The sequence below is a fragment of the Hetaerina americana genome, unplaced genomic scaffold (assembly GCF_022747635.1).
Source record: "Hetaerina americana unplaced genomic scaffold, ioHetAmer1.1.p SCAF_8, whole genome shotgun sequence".
In the NCBI taxonomy this organism is placed as follows: domain Eukaryota; kingdom Metazoa; phylum Arthropoda; class Insecta; order Odonata; family Calopterygidae; genus Hetaerina; species Hetaerina americana.
In genome coordinates, this window is record NW_027287427.1 from 18306461 (window position 1) to 18327096 (window position 20636).

General features: G+C 36.8%; 2 protein-coding genes and 1 long non-coding RNA gene across 9 annotated transcripts in view; 1 reads left to right on the forward strand and 2 right to left on the reverse strand.

Annotated features, from left to right (window-relative positions):
- Nucleotides 1–319, reverse strand: part of Tdrd3 (Tudor domain containing 3) — a 54820-nt gene extending 54501 nt beyond the window's left edge. For all 3 annotated transcript variants that reach the window (XM_071597035.1, XM_071597034.1, XM_071597036.1), the window contains exons 1-2: nt 280–319; nt 9–93 (exon numbers count right to left, since the gene is read on the reverse strand). In XM_071597035.1, coding sequence (XP_071453136.1) covers nt 9–93; nt 280–314 — 120 coding nt within the window. In that variant the 5' untranslated portion in view covers nt 315–319. The remainder of the gene's footprint in view (nt 1–8; nt 94–279) is intronic.
- LOC139698115 (uncharacterized) lies at nt 316–1105 on the forward strand. Its single transcript, XR_011702852.1, has 2 exons — nt 316–737; nt 818–1105. It is a non-coding gene; the product is annotated as an uncharacterized lncRNA (long non-coding RNA).
- An 8938-nt stretch (nt 1106–10043) lies between these two features.
- Nucleotides 10044–20636, reverse strand: part of LOC139698059 (CREB-binding protein-like) — a 75278-nt gene continuing 64685 nt past the window's right edge. For 4 of the 5 annotated variants that reach the window (XM_071596928.1, XM_071596927.1, XM_071596929.1 and 1 more), the window contains exons 21-26: nt 20112–20342; nt 19729–19848; nt 19414–19620; nt 18928–19329; nt 15269–15435; nt 10044–13374 (exon numbers count right to left, since the gene is read on the reverse strand). In XM_071596928.1, coding sequence (XP_071453029.1) covers nt 11760–13374; nt 15269–15435; nt 18928–19329; nt 19414–19620; nt 19729–19848; nt 20112–20342 — 2742 coding nt within the window. In that variant the 3' untranslated portion in view covers nt 10044–11759. The remainder of the gene's footprint in view (nt 13375–15268; nt 15436–18927; nt 19330–19413; nt 19621–19728; nt 19849–20111; nt 20343–20636) is intronic. The other variant, XM_071596926.1, reaches the window with a different exon arrangement.

The following is a 20636-nucleotide window of genomic DNA, read 5'->3' on the forward strand; positions in this document are numbered from 1 at the left end:
TTACTCACATCGAGTGCTTTGCGTGCAACGCTTTTGATATCACAATTATTTTCGTTACCACTAAGTTGCTTAAGCCCCTCGGGTGAAATATGCCTAGGTAAAAAGCCATATACAATTCAAAATATATTTCACTTCTTAGAGCCGAGATTGTCTGAACAAAATATATTTTAAAAAACTGACAAAATATTAACATCTACTAATATACAAAGATTAAAATATCTGTTAAACGTAGGCAAGTTAAAAATACTGACTGTATATTTATAATATTTACGAGCTTACCACCCGAGTTCTTTCAACTTTTCAAGTACGGCCATCTTTGCATAATATCTTGTCAGGGTCGATAGAGAAGAATCGAAATGTTATACCTTTCTGAAAAACTCCTAATTTTAAAACATAATTAAGGACCAATTAACCCAGCTTAAAAATCACATTTCCGATTATCTTCTATCACTTTCGTTTTTACACCACTAATTCGCATAGTAACCGCCTTCGAAGAAAATCGGGAAGTTAGCCTCGCGAGGAGCAACGATAATATTAGTGTGACATTGTCGCATTCTGATGATTCTTGTGCATGCGGAGTGAATATTGTTGTGAACCCTAAATTGACTATAGCAAAATGATAAGAATTCAACCTCAAAGTGATGACTCCGATTCAGTGGAAGAGAGGAAGAAAGTCCGCGATGCCGTCTTTGGGAATGTTACAACGTTTTTACTTTTGATAGGACTAATACGATCCGGTATATTGCTATCTGTTGTAGTATTTATCCATAGATCCAAAAGTAAATGTATTTCTAACTGAATGTTCTCTTTTTGTTAGTACCCTATGTGATGCAGCAATTCAAGAATGTAAACTGAAGAGTGGTGTCATTCTTATAAATGACCGACGAAGACCGAAATTGAGAATATCTTGTATCCATAACATCGCCAGGCGCGCAGAACTACCACTACCATCATTTTAAGCTTCGGGACCCGCACAGCATGTTTATTGGCCTGGCCGGTGTATGGATCTACAAGCTTATTTAATTTCACTCATTAGAATGTACGTGAGAGTATAGGAAAGAAATGTAAGATATATTAAATCAATAAAAATGTGTTATAGACCGTATACTTCGTACGTGTAGTATATCAATGTCAATGATTATGCTGTGGAAATATTTGCGCATTCCATACAATCCTAATGCAACAAGCCTGAAAAGGGTAATGAAATGGACTCTACTTTTCCAATACTGATTTTTGTTACTCCTGTAATCGAAGGGATGAAATGCTTGGTGTATAGGCATTAATGCAATTGGTATTTTAAATAAGTTTAAGAGCAGCCAGATAATGGAAATATTTCATCTCATCAAATCCGGTTTAAGTGAGGCAAATTCATTTTATTCGACCTAACATTAGGCTGAATGTAATTAATTTAAACTAACTCTTATTAAAATTGCAATAGATCATGCCAGCATAATTGTTATGTTTAATAGTCAATTAGTGGCACATATAGCATTTGTTGACTCTAATTGTAGATGTCATTAATTGACGAATATAAAACAGCGAAGTAATTTGAAAGAGAGTCGGTTATCATAATTGGCTAGGTTTTTAGTTATTGAATTTTCAAGAAATATAGTTGGTTGGAAGTTATGATAACACTTCATTTACTACAACTTAAAGAGGTGAAGTTTTGTCTTCATTGATTTGATCATAGTTAACCCATGCAGTGTTTTGATGCAAGCCTTAAGTTCACTGTTATTTTCAAGTTTTAAACATTTGGCTTGTAAGTTTTGGTTCCATTCATTTAATATGTGAGGTAACAACTGTTGCATATATTCACCAGTAAATTGCAATGGTCGAAAGCATGTAAATCCTCAACAAAATAGTGCATTCAAGGCCCTAGGCATGACTCGACATGATCAGTTCTTGGGCATCATGGTATGTCATACTGTGTTGCAAAGATACACAATAGTAGTGTACTTCTGAGTTAATGATAAGCTCATAGCTGTGAATTTAGTTAAAATATATTGAAATTTTCCTGCGTATGGGTAATGGAGTATCATTTTATTTACTTTCTCGGGAGCATCAATTAATGCTCAAAGGAATTCAGAATTGAAATGAACCTTGGCTTTTAATATTGTGTAAAACCTTTTTCCACTTGGCACTCAAATAAGCATATTGCCGGCAGAGGTTTCTACCGTTTAAGAGTAGAATCACACCCTCTCATGTGGAGCCTGGATATAAAGAGAGTTGCTCAAGGAAAAGGAATCTAATAAGTCAAGAGGCAATACGATGACAATGGAAGATGATTCTGTATGCTTGGTACAGGCATCATCAAGAACGGACATTTGTCTAATACTTAGGTCATTACTGGGTACCTATAGAGAAATTTGAAGTGTTCCTAGGATCACCATCCCAGAGGAGAAGTGATCCTGAGGAGCACTATAAGAGCAATGGTGCTCCAAAGAAGGCTCATATATTGCCTCATAATTTTAAAATCCTGAATTGTATGAGTTGCAGTGGATTCAGATGGCATTATCCTCAAGGTATTAAATTTCAATGTGAGAGAAAAATATTAGTTTTTTTGGTGGTTAAGGTTAATACTGCCCACAGCAAACAGCCATTCCTAACAATGAATAACACCAAGCTGAGTGAATCCATACATATTCTATATGTATTTGAATATTATAACTGCATTCATGTTTAATCTTCTACATAACCAATCAAGCCTAGACTAAAAGATCTGTAATATTAGAGGGGACCTAGGCCTTATGGTTAAAGATAATCCCCCATCATGGCTGATTGTCCGGTAGCAGTTCATCCTTTTCTATGGGCACAACATTGTTGCCAAGTACTCCTAAATTATGCAAAATTTATGCTTGAATAATAGGTGCTCAGTTGCATGGAGTTATGCACCTAAGTACATAAAGTGGTCCTTACGCAAATCATAGATCTTGGGTTGAAAATAAAATGTTATGGCAGAAATTAAAAATTACTTTATTCTAAGGCATAGTAACGCAACCAAAATAATTTTTTTTATCCGAAGGCTTTCGACACAATCAAGGATATGTCAGGAAAATTAATTCCAATTCATCAAGAACTAAAATACAATAACCTTCAGAAATTGAATTGAAAATTTTAGACTATCTTAGCGATAAAAACAAAACTTCCCTGTTTAAAATTTCTTGCAATCTGTTCTATGGGTACTTGTACTTACGGGCTTATGTTATCTATAAATGTACTTAACATCTAATTATTTATTTCCATGTAAGCTAATATTTTGGAATATAACCAGCGCAACTTAGTCAGAAATAATGCAGCTTTGATGCATTGTGCTTTAATCTAGAGATCAGGATTTTAATATAAAATCATTTGTTGAGTAATCACAAATTTTTTCATAATTGTCCTGTAAAAAATTCAGGAAATAAATGCATCCGAAATCTTCATCACATCATTTTAATTCATATATGTATAGAGTAATTCACAGGAGATAACTATGAAATAGAAAAACAATACACATGATAAATATTCGTGTAAACACATGAAGAAATAATAATTAGGTATTGCCATGAACAATAAAAACTTGAGAAACAACTATCGAAATGTAATTCAGTTGCCCTAAAATCATTTTTATAATTTTTTTATCACGAGATTAATACATTTTTCCAAGGTTAAACTTCAATTGGGGCAGTGGTACCCCAACAGAATTCCTATTTCTTGTAAAAGATGCTTTCTTCTCTTCTTATTTTTGGTAAATAATACAAATCCATGGGCTTGTATAGTTTTCATAAGAGAATGATTATGGAAAAAATCCAGGCTGTATTTTCTTAAGAATAGAATCATTTTGCGATCAGTTACTCATTCTGTAGTTTAATAACTATTGTGGACAAGGAAACCAAATGACCCTTAGACAAATGAGCTCCCTTGACTACTGGGGTACCTATTTGAAGTCTTGTTATTATTGTCAATGTACAGCTATCTCCCCCCCCTCCTCAAATGTTCCTTCACAATTTGAAAAGAGTGCCCTATGGGGGTGCTCCTCCCACTACATAATTATAGACAAAAATCAAGATGCTCTCATTAAATATGCTTGAAACTTTTTTGAAAGAATTTAATTCAGATTTAACTAACCTTCATCCAAATTCCTAACCATGAACTATGGTAACCTTGATGTAGTGGAAGGACTGGTATGTTCTGATGCCCCCTTGAGTCGTGACGGTGGGAAATATGCAATTGCTCCTAGTAGGGTCACCCATGCCGGATAGATTGAAGGGTAGGAGGCAGATCAGGTAGTTATTGCAGCATCTGCTCCTTAGTTAAGCAACTGCAAAGTCATCTGACGACAAAGGGGTGGCCATTTCAGTTTCACATTAAAAAATATTTTACAATGGCTAAAGGAAATCACCTGAGAAATTTATCTTATTAAACTATGATGGACACAAACTGGAACAAAATAATTCAAGTCCTGATAAATATGGGACTTGGCAGACTGGACTATTGTACCTGGCAGCAAGGGTGGAGAGTCCATAGTAATCACATGAAATCCTTGCACAGCTAAATGGATTGCAGTAGGAAAGAAGGTCATATCTCTTAGAATAGAGACAGGATGTTGGGATGAAACTGAGGTCCAGGAGTTAGTTAGCATCAAGTGAGAAATAGATATGGTATATACAGACACATAAGGCCTCAGTGATGTGATATGGAAAAACAGCAGGAATTATATGAGCAATAGTCACAGAGTAATAAGTATATAGTGGTAGGGAATAAACATGAAGATGAGTAGTAGTAGTACTCATTCAAAAGGTAAGAAGGATATTGCACATAAGTTTAGGCACTTAAGTATTAGTAGAGGCAAAAGCTTAACCAAAAACCTGATTATTCTTCAGGTCAACATGCCTGATTAGTTTTCATAAGTATAAAAAAGTTAACCAAGAATATGAGCAACTTGGGGAAGTGATCAGGGGTGTTACTGGGAGGAAACACTTGATCGTGACGGGGGAATGAAATGCAGTAGTAGATGAGGGGATGAATTAACAGTGAGGTAGGGGAGTATGGCTAAGGAACAAAGAATGCCCACATGGAAAAAATGGAGTCCTGCAGGAGAAAGTTAAGTCATAATGACCACTTAGCTCAATAACCAATGTAGGTACATGAGGAAAATGCCAGAGGATTCAGAGTGAAATAATTAAGATTATATAATGGTCAGCCCTCCCCATGGACTACTCCCTAATGTGAAGGAAGGGTTTGTGCCTTCTCATGATGCCTAAATTCTTCTGGTATGGTCACCCATGCCAGATAGGTCTATGAGTAGGAGCCAGACAAAAGGTAGTTCACACTGTGTCTGTTCCTCAGCGAGTCTGCAGCAAAGGTGTATGACCCCCATGGGGCAGCCATGTGAGTGATGGTGTCACATTGAAAACACTTTTGAGGTAGGTCACAAGAAACCCCCTCACTGCATTTATTCCAAGACTGTTATGTTGGACATAATAATGACAATGAGTCCTGGTAATTATGGGACTCTGCACAATCAGCTGGATGTTTGGTGCAGCAGCAAGAGGGGCAAGACTTCATGGTTGTCATTTCATTAAATCCTTGCAAAGAGAAAGCAAAAGAAGCGGAACAGCAGAGGGCTGAACTAGTTGGAATAGCAACTTGGAATGTTAGCACAATGTTGACGACCATAAAATTATAAAATATAAGGTGGAGGGGAAATGTAGATATTTTAGCACTGTGCAAGGTGATAATGAAGGATAGTGGGAATTACTGGAGATATAGTGGAGGGGAGAGACCCAGCAAAGGGAGGCAACATTATTGAAAAAATAGGTGGGAAGAAGTATAGTAAATATGGAGCACACAAGTCATAATATTATTTGTAGAAGTAAAAGCTGAACCAATGAACTGGTCATTTATCAGGTCCACATGTCATCAAGTTCACGGTATGGGCCGCAGTATCCTGACATATAAGGCAACAGAAACCATCACATTATTCTACCTACAATATGCAGCCTAGCATTCAAATAGAGTAGAATGTTGTAGCTGCAGTAAACCAATCCTAAGATTGAAATAATGATGATGCCATCAAGCAACCATAGGGAGGAAAAAGTTGACAGGGAATATGATTAGTTCCAGGAAATAATGTGGGTGTTCCTGGAAGGAAACATTAGCTGGAGATGGGAGATTGTAACATGATGGTAGGGGAAGTTAGGAATGGTAGTGAGGTATATAGACTAATACTTGGGAATAAGGAATGGCTGCAAGGAGAGAGTAATCGAGTTCTACAAAAGACATGGCTTTATCATGACCACCACTTAAACACCACAAAAGGCATAAATATACATGGAAGATGCCTGGGGATTCAGAAACATCAGTTAAGATTACGACTGGTCCCATAAGTACCTGGCCTGACCTGGAGATGGCAGTAGTTGTTTGAAAATTATCACTGTATTAGAAAGTATGTAATCTGTTAAGTATATGTTTCAAGTTTGAAGATGCCACATTGCTTAGTATTCGTTTGGCAGCCATCAATAGTGAACATTTCCAGTGAATTTGTGAAAATATAGAAAATTGGCCATCATTATGTGATACAATACTTTAATTTGAAAGGCCTCACCCCAACCAATATAAAAGCTCAACTAGATTCTGCCCTGGGTGAGTATTCTCCTTCATTTACAACAGTAAAATATTGGGTAGCAAAGTGCTGTTTGGCTAAGAACAAAGTGCTGTTTCATCAAGACAATGCACCAGCTCACAAATCCGTTATTGCAATGGCCAAAAGTCATGAATTTAAGTTTGAATTGCTACCTCATTCGCCAGATTTAGCCCCCTTGGATTATTTTCTGTTTGCAAACTAGAAAAAATGGCTAAGAGGTCAAAGATTTTCCAAACGCAAAGAAGTGATGTCGGCAGTTAATGGCTATTTTGAGGAGCAAGAGAGTTATTATAAAAAGGGTAATGAACTTATTGAAATTCGCTGGGAAAAGTGTATAGAACTGAAAGGAGATAATGTTGAAAAATAAATACATTTGTTTCCAAAAATTTTGTTTTCTTTGTTGGGTCGGGTACTTCTGGGACCACACTCGTATACTATGGTTAGGCACAATTTTAGAACCAGTATAATTAATTCAAAAAGTTTTCCAGGAGGAATTCGAATCATAATGATGAAGTATAATATCAGATTCAAAAGGATAAAACAGAGAAAATGCATTTGGAAATTGCATGCAGAAGCATCCACTATATCAATAATAAAGGAGTGCATGCAGACAGGCAAAATCATAAGTAAGGAAAGGGGGCGGGGTACTTGAAATAGGCGGAAGGAACTATAAAGAATTGAATAATATGCTGAGGTGAGAAACAAACAAAGTGAAAGAAGCATGGTGGGATATGCAGTTGGATGATATGGAAAGTTTACCAAGGAAGGGTGATACGTATAGGTGTACCATACATGAAGGTGAAAGCACTATCAGGAAGTAAGAAAGTAAATGCAAAAATAAAATATAAGTCAGGATTGTTTTAATTGAACCATGGAAGATGCGAAGGAAATGGAAGGAATATATATAGGAACAAGATGGTAAAGACATTAGGCAAACAAGCTTAGATATAGAAAGAGAATATGATGTAGATAAGGAAACCTATTGCGAAGGCTTACTTGAACGTGAGATAAATTGGGCTTTAAAGGATTGAAGTTAATTAAGGGAATGGGGATGGATATTAGTCCCATGGAACTACCCAAGGGTTTAAGAAAATGTGCGAGGAAGAGTTTTTATGGGCTAATTCAATGTCTTTTATGAGGGAGGAATTTGGCTAGAATATTTTGTTTCAAAATATGGTGGGCAACTCATATAATCAGTTTAGTGTGTAGATGATGAAGCTCTATAAACTTTAATATGCCAGGGGGTAGCAAGATTTGTTGAGTGCACTGGAAAGTTAGTGCAATAGGTATGGGGTGAGAATAAACATACACAAAATAAACATTATCTGGTTTTTGAGAAAGAGATAAGCTAAGTTAACATCAAAATAGGAATTAAATGAAGAATACAATGTATCTTCCATTGTCTTTTATTCCTGATGATGACGCTTGAGCGTTGAAACTGGTTGTACGTGAATAAAAGACAGTGGAAAGATACATTGTATTCTTCATTTAATTAAAATGAATTTCCACAAAGTTAAGCCGGGAACAATTGAATCAAAATAGGAGTTTTTAAACTAGAGCAAGTTGCACAGTTTACCTATTTCAGAAGTGTTTTGGGCCAAACTAGTCAAATTAGTTGGGCAAATAAGCTCTTACAAGAGGGGAATAGATAACAGGGATGTTGACAAAGGATGCTAAGAAATGGCTTGATAAGACTTTGATAAGGAGACTGGTTTCAAATGGAAATGGATTTATGGTCATTGAAGCATGATGATAGGGGTAGATTGGGAGGCTTTTCAAATGTGGGTGTGGATGATGGAAAAGGTGACATGGGCACTTAGGAAACCAAACATGGATAGTTTAATTAAGTATATGCAAGGACAAGGTGATGGTGTAATAAGAAAGAAAGGAACATTCAAGAGAAGGGTGTCAAAAGCCACAAACAAAACAGTAAATCAGAAAAATTTGAGGAAACTAAGAATTAAAAGTGATTAGGGAGATATATAATAGGGACATTGAAGAATATAAATACAGAATTAGAAAAAAGAAAATATGAAAACAAATAATAAACTAAGGTGAGAAACAAATTAGGTGAAAGAAGTGCATTAGAATAAGCAATGAGAGGATACAGAGAGCTTACAGAAAAAAGGGGATATGGATGCACACGATAGCTAAAGCACTGTCAGTAAGAAAAAATTACGAACACTACCAGGGCAACAAGGAATGTTACTGAAATTTGAAAGCAAAGGTATCCTTACAAGGAAGCCTAACCTTTCACTGAATCCCTTAAACTGATTTGAAGGCTTAGCTCCATCACCAAATCATATTCAATGGGCATCAACAAGGGCCACACAATGTGTGAGAGCACCTGATGAAAAGGTAGAGGTGATGCATGACAAGTAGACTTACAATTCATCAAATGAGCACAATATGCTGGGATGTACGTGATTTCCACAGCTTCCTACAGGTTAACTCTCAGAGATGCTAACATTTATGACATCATGCAGGGAATAAAATAATAAAAGCCACAGATTATCTTTACTAGAGGAAACTGATTTTCTGGTTAACTAAATGACATGAATTTTATTGAGTCTGAATGAGGAACCTTTTAATTTTCAAACCAGGTTTCGGTTCTTATATATCATGTCAGTAAGGCAAAACCTGTAGATACCAAAAGCATAGAATTACATGTGAATATGCATGTAAAACCATCATCCTTTAGAAGTTGCCTAACAGCTGTAGAATAACTTCTCCTCTTTATAAAATTGTTTCAGAAAATTTGATCTCTCATAAGTTTTGCCTACCATGAACAATTGCAAACTATGAATCCACACAACTGATGAAATTTTATGGCACAATAAGAAAAAAATGTATTAAGGGCAACCCATTACAATACTTCGACCTAAAAATGTTTCATGAGCTGTTTCACACACTGACAAGTATAATGTTCTTACACAAAATTTAAGGAGTAGAAACTCACTATATTTAGTTTGGATAACAGTCCCAGAAGGGAAGTTTTTCATTTTGATTTAACTTCACAAACAAGAGGAACCTGAAAGAAAATCATTACCCATGTTTAACTAACATAGGTATCAATATTCCCTGACGAATACTTTTTCAACGTTTCTAAGAAATGATTTGGAACTTAGAAGTAATGGTCAAAATTTTAGCAGCAGATCTTGGGGACATCAATAAACATAATGTTATAGTGAACATTTATGATTAACTGGCAAAATTATTTTCATTTTTATTCAATACATTAGTATTCCTATATTTTTCATATTACTTCAAAGCCAAAATCAGGAGCTAATTCCAACATTGATTTGGGATTTCTTGCATGAAGAACCTTTAATTGTCAAATAGCTACAAAATTGTATCACAGGTTGGGTTGCTAGGTACCAAAATTGATATTAAAACACTGAAAATATTTTGTCAAGATTTATTATAAAATCATCAAATGCTCTTGACCATATACTCCAGAAAACAGAAATATCCAAATTTGCAATGTCTTTTGATTCAGTTTTTACATAAAGTCCTTGTTTTGTAACATGGGAAAACAAATTTCAAATACAATCCGGTAATAATAATTAGAAATAACTTTGCAACTTTCAGATATTACTGTATTCTGCAGTTATGTACAAACTGAAGTAACACTTTACACTGTACATTGAGCGCTTCAAATATTGATCACTACACTAAACATGCTACCATCCATAATAAATAAGGAAATATTAGGTATTGCACAGGTGGGCAGACACGGGAATCACAGTGCAATCCAAACCAACAGGTCAAACTGCACAGCACAACACACCCTTCAAAATTGCAGGAAACACTTTGGTGGAATGTAATGGTGAAGATTTTTTTGTCATTTTATAGAAAAAAATATACATATACAATTAAAGGAAACATGGGGTACGTTTCATACAACCTGATGGGTGATGAGTGCCAAACAGTTTGAATCCCCTTGTGTCAACAGCAGCCTTAAGAAAGTCTCTTTAAGCCAAATACGGCTCAGAATGCAAGTCTTCCCAGAGAACCACCTGTTTTTCTTTCTTCTTCACAACCACCAACTGGCCCAAATATTCAGTGATTTCACTTCTCATCTGTTTTCACAACATCAAGAATCTGAGATCTTTCATATTAAACATTATCTTATAAATGTTACAGGCATGATTCATGAATTTGTGGCACTCCTATGAAAAATGAAAATTTTCCTTGATGTTGAAATCACTGGCAATCTCAAGGGCACTGCAACTTCTCGAGACAAAAAATACCGTTCCCACACTCCATTTTTTTCCGTGCTGTTGAAAGTTTCCGTGTGCAAAGAAAAGCACCACACAACAGTCTGAGGGGTTATTTTGCAAAGGGAGTTCAAGACTCAAATCGATGTTCGTCTCAACTCAGGCCCCCAACTCATTCACACCAAATAACTACCACCATAAGCTGAAATGTTTTGTCCTCGCATATTTTACAGCAAAAATTAGATCTTCATGGGAAAAGAGGTTTTAAGGGAGGGTAATAATAGCAACTACCTAAAAAATCTCTAAGGAGCAAGCACAGGAGAGGCCTCGTGGCAAACAAGGAAAACTAGTATTTTGGGGGATTTAACTAGTGTTGTGATTGCATTTCAAGGTTCCATAGTAACTAACTATACAAATGTGTTAACTCTTACAGTAATGTAAACAAGATTTGCTTAGAAAAACGCACACGAGTTTTATCAACTTCATAATATTATGACAACATTTTTGCAATTTCATTCTTCTACAGACCAGTAATTGCAAAGATTATAAAATAAACAAATTGCACCTGTGTGCATTTGCCTTTTAAATTTGTTCACAATCTTTAATTCAGCACTAACACAGCCTCACGTAGCCAAATACTTTTTTAAGACTCCCAAATGCTCCATCCTCAGGAATAACAAATCACACAATATTTACATTTCAACTTTTTAAGTCACTGCAATTATCCACAGCCCAAAAAGACGATTTCCACAGAGGATTAAGGGCTCACAGGAGGGATGGGGGTGGGGAATAAAAATTGAATCCTCATTATCAGAGCACATGCTTAGATGGATGTTGGAGTGATGCACCTGAACACAATTTGTTTCAAATACAAAAACAATGGTCAGCTTTCAATTATTATAATATGGCGGGTACTACAATTGTTCAACAAATTTGGACAGTTGGTCCTGAGGAGTCATTGGAGTCATATCGGACTCACCACCTACACCAGGTCCAGGACCAGGTCCACCCAAGCCTAACTGACCTGGGCCAGCTGGGGACTGATGTGGCATCCCAACAACACCACCACCACCCCCTCCATGTCCACCACCACCTAACTGGGACAGCATCATTTCACTACTCCCCAGTCCCCCACTATCAGGTCCACTGCCTGGGGCTGGCATGCCGGGATGAGGTGAATGGGTGGGTGTTGGTGTGTGATGATGGGGTGAAGGTACTGGTTGGGAACGAGGTGATGGGATAGGCTGGTTTCGGGGAGAGGGTATCATGCCACCTTGGCCTTGTCCAACGACCATCCCCCCACCTGCCCCTCGTGGAGATGGATTTGGCTGTGGTGAACGCACTGCTTGGGAAAGTGTAGGAGGAGGGGAACGCACCTGCTGCATCAACTGTTGCTGCTGCTGTTGCTGGGCCTGCGAGGGATTTGGAGGTCCCATCATTCCTTGTCCAGGGGACATGGGAGGGGGAGTGGGTTTGAGGCCTTGCTGCTGCTGAGCTGATGCAACAGCTTGCTGCTGCTGCAGAAGCATTGCTGCCTGTGGGTTGGGTTGCCCCTGAAACTGGGGAGGCCCCTGGGGGCCACCTCCGTAGCCATCAGGGCCACCGCCAGGGCTTTGCTGAAATCCAGCATGCTGCTGCTGTTGTTGAGCAAATGCCATGGCCGCTGGGTGTGGCTGTCTAGGAGGCCGCTGACCATAAGGAGGGGTTGGAGGTTGCTGGAACCCACCCTGCTGCTGCTGTTGTTGTTGCTGATGCTGCTGTTGGGCTTGCTGTTGCCTCTGTATTGCCATGAACTGATGCTTATACCAGCTCTGCTGAGGAGTCATCATTGGAGACTGCCCTGGACCACCGACCATTCCAACTTGTTGTTGTTGTTGCATCCCCCCAGGACCCACTGGAACGGCATTGCCCTGCCCCACCATCATGCCAGGGGGCGGTGGACCACCCTGCATCTGCATCCCTCCACCCATCTGCATTCTGGGCTGCATCCCAACTCCCTGCATTCCTGCTTGCATCTGCTGTTGTTGCTGCTGTTGCTGTTGTTGCTGCTGCTGCTGCTGCTGTTGTTGCTGCTGCTGTTGTTGTTGCTGCTGTTGCTGCTGTTGCTGTTGTTGCTGCTGTTGTTGTTGCTGTTGCTGCTGTTGTTGCTGGAGCATCTGTTGATGCTGCTGATGCTGCTGGGCCTGCATTGGTTGTTGTTGGTGCTGCTGCTGAACATGTCTCTGTTTCAAGAAAGCAGCCATTAATTGAGGATTTTTCTTGAGAATCTGTAAAATCTGGTTCTGCTGCTCGGGAGTATTTGGTTTCTTGAGGGTGTAAAGGAGTTGATGAAGAGCCTGCTTGTGCAAGGGTGGTTGTGATGCTGCAGCATGACCAGCCGGTCCAGGAGGGCCTTCTTGTCCCCCACCTCCTGGATGTACTCCTGCCATTCCTACTGCCAACAGGTTTCCTTGCACTCCTGGCAGAGGCATTACTTGGTTGGGAGTTGTTTGCCTAATACTTGAGTTTTGCTGAGTGCTACAAGTATACCTAGAAATAAAAAAAGAGTATTGTGAGAAAAGTGATATTACAAACTGTGCAAATAATATGCATACCTTACAACCAACTATTAATAAAAATATCAGCCTAGTATATTTTTCTGCAGCAGAAACAAATAAGTCCCAAAATCCATCTAACGTGAGCCAACTATGACAAGGTTGATAACAATGGACTAAAAATAGAAGGAATGAGATTCACCTTGCATATTCTCCATTGTAGGTTCATGAATGGAAATACAGATCATAAACTCTATTATATGTAAATTAAAAAATAATGACACACTTATGGCTATTCAGGGGCTTTGTTTAGCTTTCCAGCACATAGGTAGGTAGTTGGCTATTTAAATAGCCTATAAAATTGTTTTCTTGGACAATAGACATGCTTTTTCACTACTCATTCCAACTACAATAAACCACTCATATCAAAAGGAACTTTCAATTGTGTGATTGTTCATTTAAGACAGCACTAACTTCCAAAAACTTACTTTCTATTATGCCATTAACAGTATCTGATGATATAGAAAATCTTATGATAAATTCTTACAGTTGTTTCAACATTAAGGAAAAAATTGGAATTATTTATCTATTCAGGAATTTAATACAATTGCAATAGTAAGTTTAATTGAATAATGTGATTCCTTGTATACACTTCAGTGATATCTCAGTGAGAAACTCCCCAACACACAAAAGTCCTGTTGAATTTTTTTTATATCACTGCAGAGAGAAATTTATGCCACGTTTTTGCTAAGTTAAGTGTTAAGTAATCCAGTCCAGCTAAAGATATACTATTGTAGGGCACTCATTCAACATGTTTGACCTGTTTTGGCCTACACTACTTCATTCCTCATTTATTTATAACCTCTGCATGCCTTCTTGCTGTAAAAGGCACCAGCTATTTCTTCCTCTACTCCACCGACCCAACATCATCCTTTCCTTCTGTCACAGCCTTCAGCATATCACTATTTTTCAATATTTCTTCCAACCACTTTCTCTGCTTTTGTTGATCTTGTCCATTAACTCTCTCTCTTCACCCACCATATTTCAAATGTCAGCATATGTCTTCCTCTCTGTCAAACTTATTTTCTTCATATCTACCACACACTACCTTAAAACCTTCCTAAATATGGTCATCCTCTTGCCTCTGAGACCAAGTCCCACATCCATTAATCACTACGCTCCATATATTATAACCTTTCCTTCACACTTAACATATTATACCCATGATCAGTTCTCTTCTTCTTGCTAATGCTTCTTTCTTCAATAAAATTCATTTCCTAATATACCTACAACTATGCTTCCTTTCCTTTAAAATGCTGCCTAGATGTACACACTGTTCCAAATACTTATTCACTCCCCTTATTTAGATGTTTAACTTTGCGTTCCTACTTCTTAAAGATTTCATCACTTTTGTATTCTTTTGGTCAGTCATCATATGTATATTGCAGACCTCTTATAAAAAAATAAGATTTCAAAATATTTATACAGTTGAATATAACCATATCGATCACCCATACCTGAAGGATCACATTAATTAAACCCAGAAAATTTGTTGCAATAATTTTAGATTAAAATTTCAAATATTATGTTAATTATTGGGGATATAAGAATAAGTCAAAATAATTTTAAAACTCTAGTTATGTAATTCATCACATTTTTAGATATTTTCAGAAAAAATACAATGTTACAAGAGGGAGGATTGGGTACATCCAATTAGTAATCTAAGGGACCACTGCAAAGAACAAAATATCAATTCCTAAATGTAATTCTTCACTGGGAAACATGTTTTAAAAATCATCCGAGAGAAACCATAACAATTCTAAAAAGTTTTGATAGATAAAACATTTGTAATTAAATTTAATATGCACTAAATAAGAAAACAGTTTTACCTTGGAGTCCACCGGTCAATGCTTGGGAGCATTGAACCTGGACCTTCAGGCATCTGACATATTGGTCTCTGCATTTGAGGTGGTGGCATTACTGGTGAAGCAACTCCAATGGGTGGGTTCACTTTACCGTACCCAGGAACTTGTTGCCTGGCTGCCTCTTCCTGGACCTGATAAAATATATAGATATAGCGTTACTTCAGTCAATTCAAAATTGAAGAAAGAAAAATTCAATAATTTCAAGAAAAAAAATCAAATTTACAAGATTTGATTTGACTGGAAGACATGATTGGACCCAGGCATGATATAAACTTTTAATCAATATTCACTTTTAAGTGTTATTAGCGTTGAATCTACACTGGAAGGAAAAAATTTCACCGATAAAATTTAAATTCCTCTAGCAATACCTAATTTGTTGATGTTGACTTATTATTTCAAAGCGGAGACAAAATGCTACTCGGGTAAAATCAGCTTTTGGATTTGCTTGAAACGTTTTAATGGCTACTATTAATGAATTCAAAATTATACCAGACGTAACAATATCAATGAGATATCCACTGAATATGGTAATGATATGTAAGTAGGCAACTAGAATACGTTATGGCTCTGGTATTTTACACATTATACATTTGGTTTTCAAATATATGACCGAAGTGTCAGCTTAATTAGGAATTTTGTCATTGCATAATAGATGATGCTTTTTTTAAACTGGGTTCTAATGAAGAATGTATACATTATATACTACCTCTCCTTGACAGACAAGTTTGTTCCTAATTATGCCATTGCAACATGGAGAACATTCCATACATATAAGCCAGTTTGAATGAAGACATTTAATTTCAACTAAAACTGACCCTTTTCTTTAATACCAAAGCTTAGGTGACAGGAATTTAATCAGGATACTCTTGTTAGAGGTGGTGCTTAATACAGTAAATTGGGTGGAATTAATTAATACATTACAGAAGATAGGAGCACTCTGGAGGGATACATTCATACATAAGGAGAAAGGTTAAATGACAAAATAAAACTGGTTCCACCCTTAAACAACACCTCCTGTGGCATATACACTAAAGATGTTCCAGAGTCATGTCGTCTCACATGCCAAGAAATTATTCATAAAATAATGAAAAAGTGAGAACATTAGGAGCTTACGACCTATACTAATTGCAGATGGTAATATTCCTAACAGCTCATTTTTTTAAGCATGAAGAGTCCTTCCCTTGCTTTTCCTACTAATATTAAGGGCAAAAAGGGGAGAAAATAGTTGGAGAAAATAAGTATTAAAAGAGTAGCACAAGTAATGTATTATTGAAACACACAATATTAAAAAAGTACAAGGTTTGTATAAAAAGAAACATAAACAATTTTTTCCTGACATGACTGTACGTTGCATTACACTCGCACCTCACAGTATTGGTTGTGGGAGGGTCAGACCTTCAGCACACATCAATCACCTGCGAGCTAGATTGCATTTTCAGTGGACCACTTGGGGAAAGTGCAAAATGAAACTAAGACCAAACCGTGGAACACCATCAAAATTTGTGTTGGACTGGGGAAATCGGGTACTGAGACTTCGGGCATGATTTGCCATGAGTTTGAAGATAGAAGCATGTCAAAAGCTACATTTTATAACAGGCAAAGGCTCATCAAAGATGGCCAGGAGAGTGTGGAGGACTAGCCCCGCGCTGGATGACCATCGACGTCAAGAACTGATGACAACTTGCAACATTTGCATAGTACTGAATTCAGACTTTTAGACCAATTCAGATCGGTTAAGTGTGTGCTTGATCGCAGATCATATAGGCATTGATAAGATGACAGTGCACACTATAATCACTAAAAATTAGCCGTTGCGAAAGATATCTTTAAACTTGTTCCGCAGGTCTGCTGGATGACCAAAAGCCAAGTCAAATGTCTGCTGGCAAAGACCTTTCACAACATCACACAACAATTTCCCAACTCCCTGACACTGCTGACTTGGAACGAGCAGACTACTTTGTATTCCAAAAAGTGAAATCCTCTCTCAAAGGGCACCACCATGGGACCCTAAATTCTGTCAAAGAAACTTGCATGCATACCCTTAAGGACCTTCCGGAATCTACCGACCAGGGAGCCTTCGAGCCAAGGCAAAGCCACTGGCAAAATCATGTCGACACTAAAGGGATGTACTTTGATGAATTCTTAAGTATTTTAGCAAAATCTGAAATAAATCTATTTTTCCAAAATGTTTTATACAAACCTTGCATAATGAGGTTGCATCCAAAATATAAAGTATCATTAGTTACAAAGAAGATAAAAAATTGCCATGAAACAAAACAATTTGACTTGCGAGTTTACTACAGCAAAATGTTTACTTATGTTTTCCTAAAAAGTTCATTAAATGGAAAGCAAATAAAATTTCCCAAATGTTTCAAAACTTACCGGAGACTACAAAAAAATATTTTTTTTGACATCTCAACCTTTTATTTTTCACATAAATCTTCAATCATTAGACATAAGCGAATTCAAGTTTTTCTTGAATGAAGTGACAGGAATTAACAGCATTCAATGAACTGATTACACACACCCTTCTTTTCGTTTTTGCCAAAACACTTCAATGTTGATCCAAAAGTTTGCTACACTAATAAAAAGATTTGTGTAGTTTTGTTCCTATGCTCATGATTTGAGTATTAAGTAACAGATATAGTGGATATGTAATTTTTCTTTGACTCTTATTAACAATTTAAAGGTCAGTTCTAAGAGGGGGGGTCTTTTGACTGGCTTTTTCAAAAGTGAGCTTTACATTTCACTCATGAAAAACATATTTAATATTTATACAATCATTATTAAACAGCCACCCATGATTGATCTCTCAAGGTTAAAGAAGAGACTAAAACATCATTATAGATTAACTATACACATTAATCATAAGGCAATTACCTGTACCTAGCCCATTATTTGTTTCATCAAGATTCTCATCATAAACTGTACTTGTTATAATAAGATTCCAGTTTATGTCACATTCGGCATGGCTAAACTCTGATCACAAAAGTCAAATTTACTATAAAAAAATAAGTGAACTATTCAATTAAAAATTCAAATATTAATATATAAATAAAATATCAATATCAAACAATTCAAGAGTGTCTAGACTCCCACAAGAAAAATGACAAAAACCTATCATATCATGCTTTTGACCATCAAAAATCTTTTGAAATTCTTAAACAAATTTTAGCTTATGAAAACATCAATCTAAATGTCAATTCGCAGAGAATATTAAATGCTTATACATTACTTACCCTAAAATAGAAAAATATTTAACTTGAAATAATTATGAGAATGATTGTTAAAATCAAGTAATCAAAATAACACAGTATTTTGATAAGGTTCCAACAGATTTAACAAACTGCAATTCCATGCATAAGCAGTATTTTTTTCTTTAAAGAATCAGAAGCCATATGGAGAACTTCTTTTATAACACGGATATGGTCAAAAGAGAGACATTGAAGTCCCAAAGTATTAGAAATAATGTAAATATTATATCAGATAAAATGTTTTCTACCACTGAAAATATACTTATTCGCATTGAAGCCACTAGAATATCACACCATACAATTTCTAGGATGCCTCTTGGATCCTTTACACCATTTGCAAAAAGGTTGCCATCATAGTAAAAAACCCACCTGTTTTACAACTTGAAGAACATTGGCTGAAGGCGGCTGTGTTCCAGGCTTCAGCCCAAGACCTGCATGATGATTGTGAGATGGGCCCTGATGAATTGTTCCAGGAGATCCACTTGCTGCTCCACCTCCAAGCATTCCTCCTCCAGGCATGCCTCCAGGAATTCCTCCTACTACTTGAGGCCCTCCAGGGGGCCCTGCTCCGACACCAGGTGCACCAGGCAACATGGTACCAGGTGCACCTGGGCCACCAGGTGCTCCTGCAACTGGAGCTGGCCTAGAATTCTGTGTTGTCATTGCCATTCTGCGCCTCAGTAGTTGTGCCTGTTGTAAGCGCTGTTGAAGTTGCTGTTGCTTTAACTTATGCTTGATATTTGAACAGAATGGTACAGGACACTTGGTTTCCTAAATTAAAAAAAACAAGCATTACAATAGTTCTACCTTTGAGAATTAAAATTCTACTAAGCTGTAAATTTATCATGAAATTACCTGGCAATGTTTAGCATGATAACAACACAGGGCAATTAACTGCTTGCATATAGGGCATCCACCATTGGTTTTCCTCTTGCAGATCTTGGTGTGCTGCACAACTCTCTTCATTTTCTGGCAGCTCTGTAGTCTGCAGTTGGCATCTCGGCACTGGCATGCATGCACTAATGATTGGATGCACCTCTGGATTGATAACTTTCTTGCCTCCTAGACAAAATCCGGATTGTTAGCTACTGCACATACAGGTATAAGATCCACTCTATTTTTACTATTATTCCACAAAAACCTTGATGCCGGTGATCAAACTGCACTTACCTGTGGGTTGGCTTGCTTTTGATCAGCAGGTGATGAACCATCGTCGAGATCAAGTCCAAGTTTTTCCATTTTATGTGGATGACCATCCTTTTCATAACAAGTAACACACAAGTCAAAGTCCTGTAAGGGAGTAAATTGATGATGAAGAAATTCATTGACTCAATTCCGGCTGTCAATATCAATATAGATGAATTAGAATAAACAAGGGTAAATGATGAATAATCTCTCCAAATCAAAGGTAGAATATTATAACAAAATCCAATTGAAATCATGAAAAAGGTTTGTATATGTTAGCAACATGTAGAGAAAAATTTAATACAAAAATTAGCAAAATGATTTTAAGTTTTAAAAATCGATTATAAAATACAAAAACTGTAACTTACATCACATATTGTACAGTGGTATCTAGTCTCCACATGAGTCTTGCAGCTATTGCAAGTGTAAACAAAGCGGTCTTGACCTTGGTTATGAAGCTCGTACAACATTGACATAGAGGAATACTTGGCACGTCTTAAGGAAGAGAATTCATAATGCCTCTCACGAGCCATGGTAAGAAAAGCATCACGTCCATCCATAAGGTCACAATTTATGAAAGGATCAGGATCTTGAATGGGCTAAAATAAAATTACAAAAAAAATGTTACCAACTATTTCAAACAGCAACACCAACAAATACATATTACACTCAAATACGATACGCTGACACAAAACAAACATGATTTTCAAAATAATTGTGATAACACTGATTATAAATATTTAATTTTTATAATAAGTATGTATATCCTTCAGATTATAAACCATGAACTTGCTCAATATCAATTAATTTCAGCAATTAACTGTAAATATTGGACAAATCAATTGAGCAAAAATAATTATCTATGGAAAAAGGAAGGTAATTAGCATTGTAAG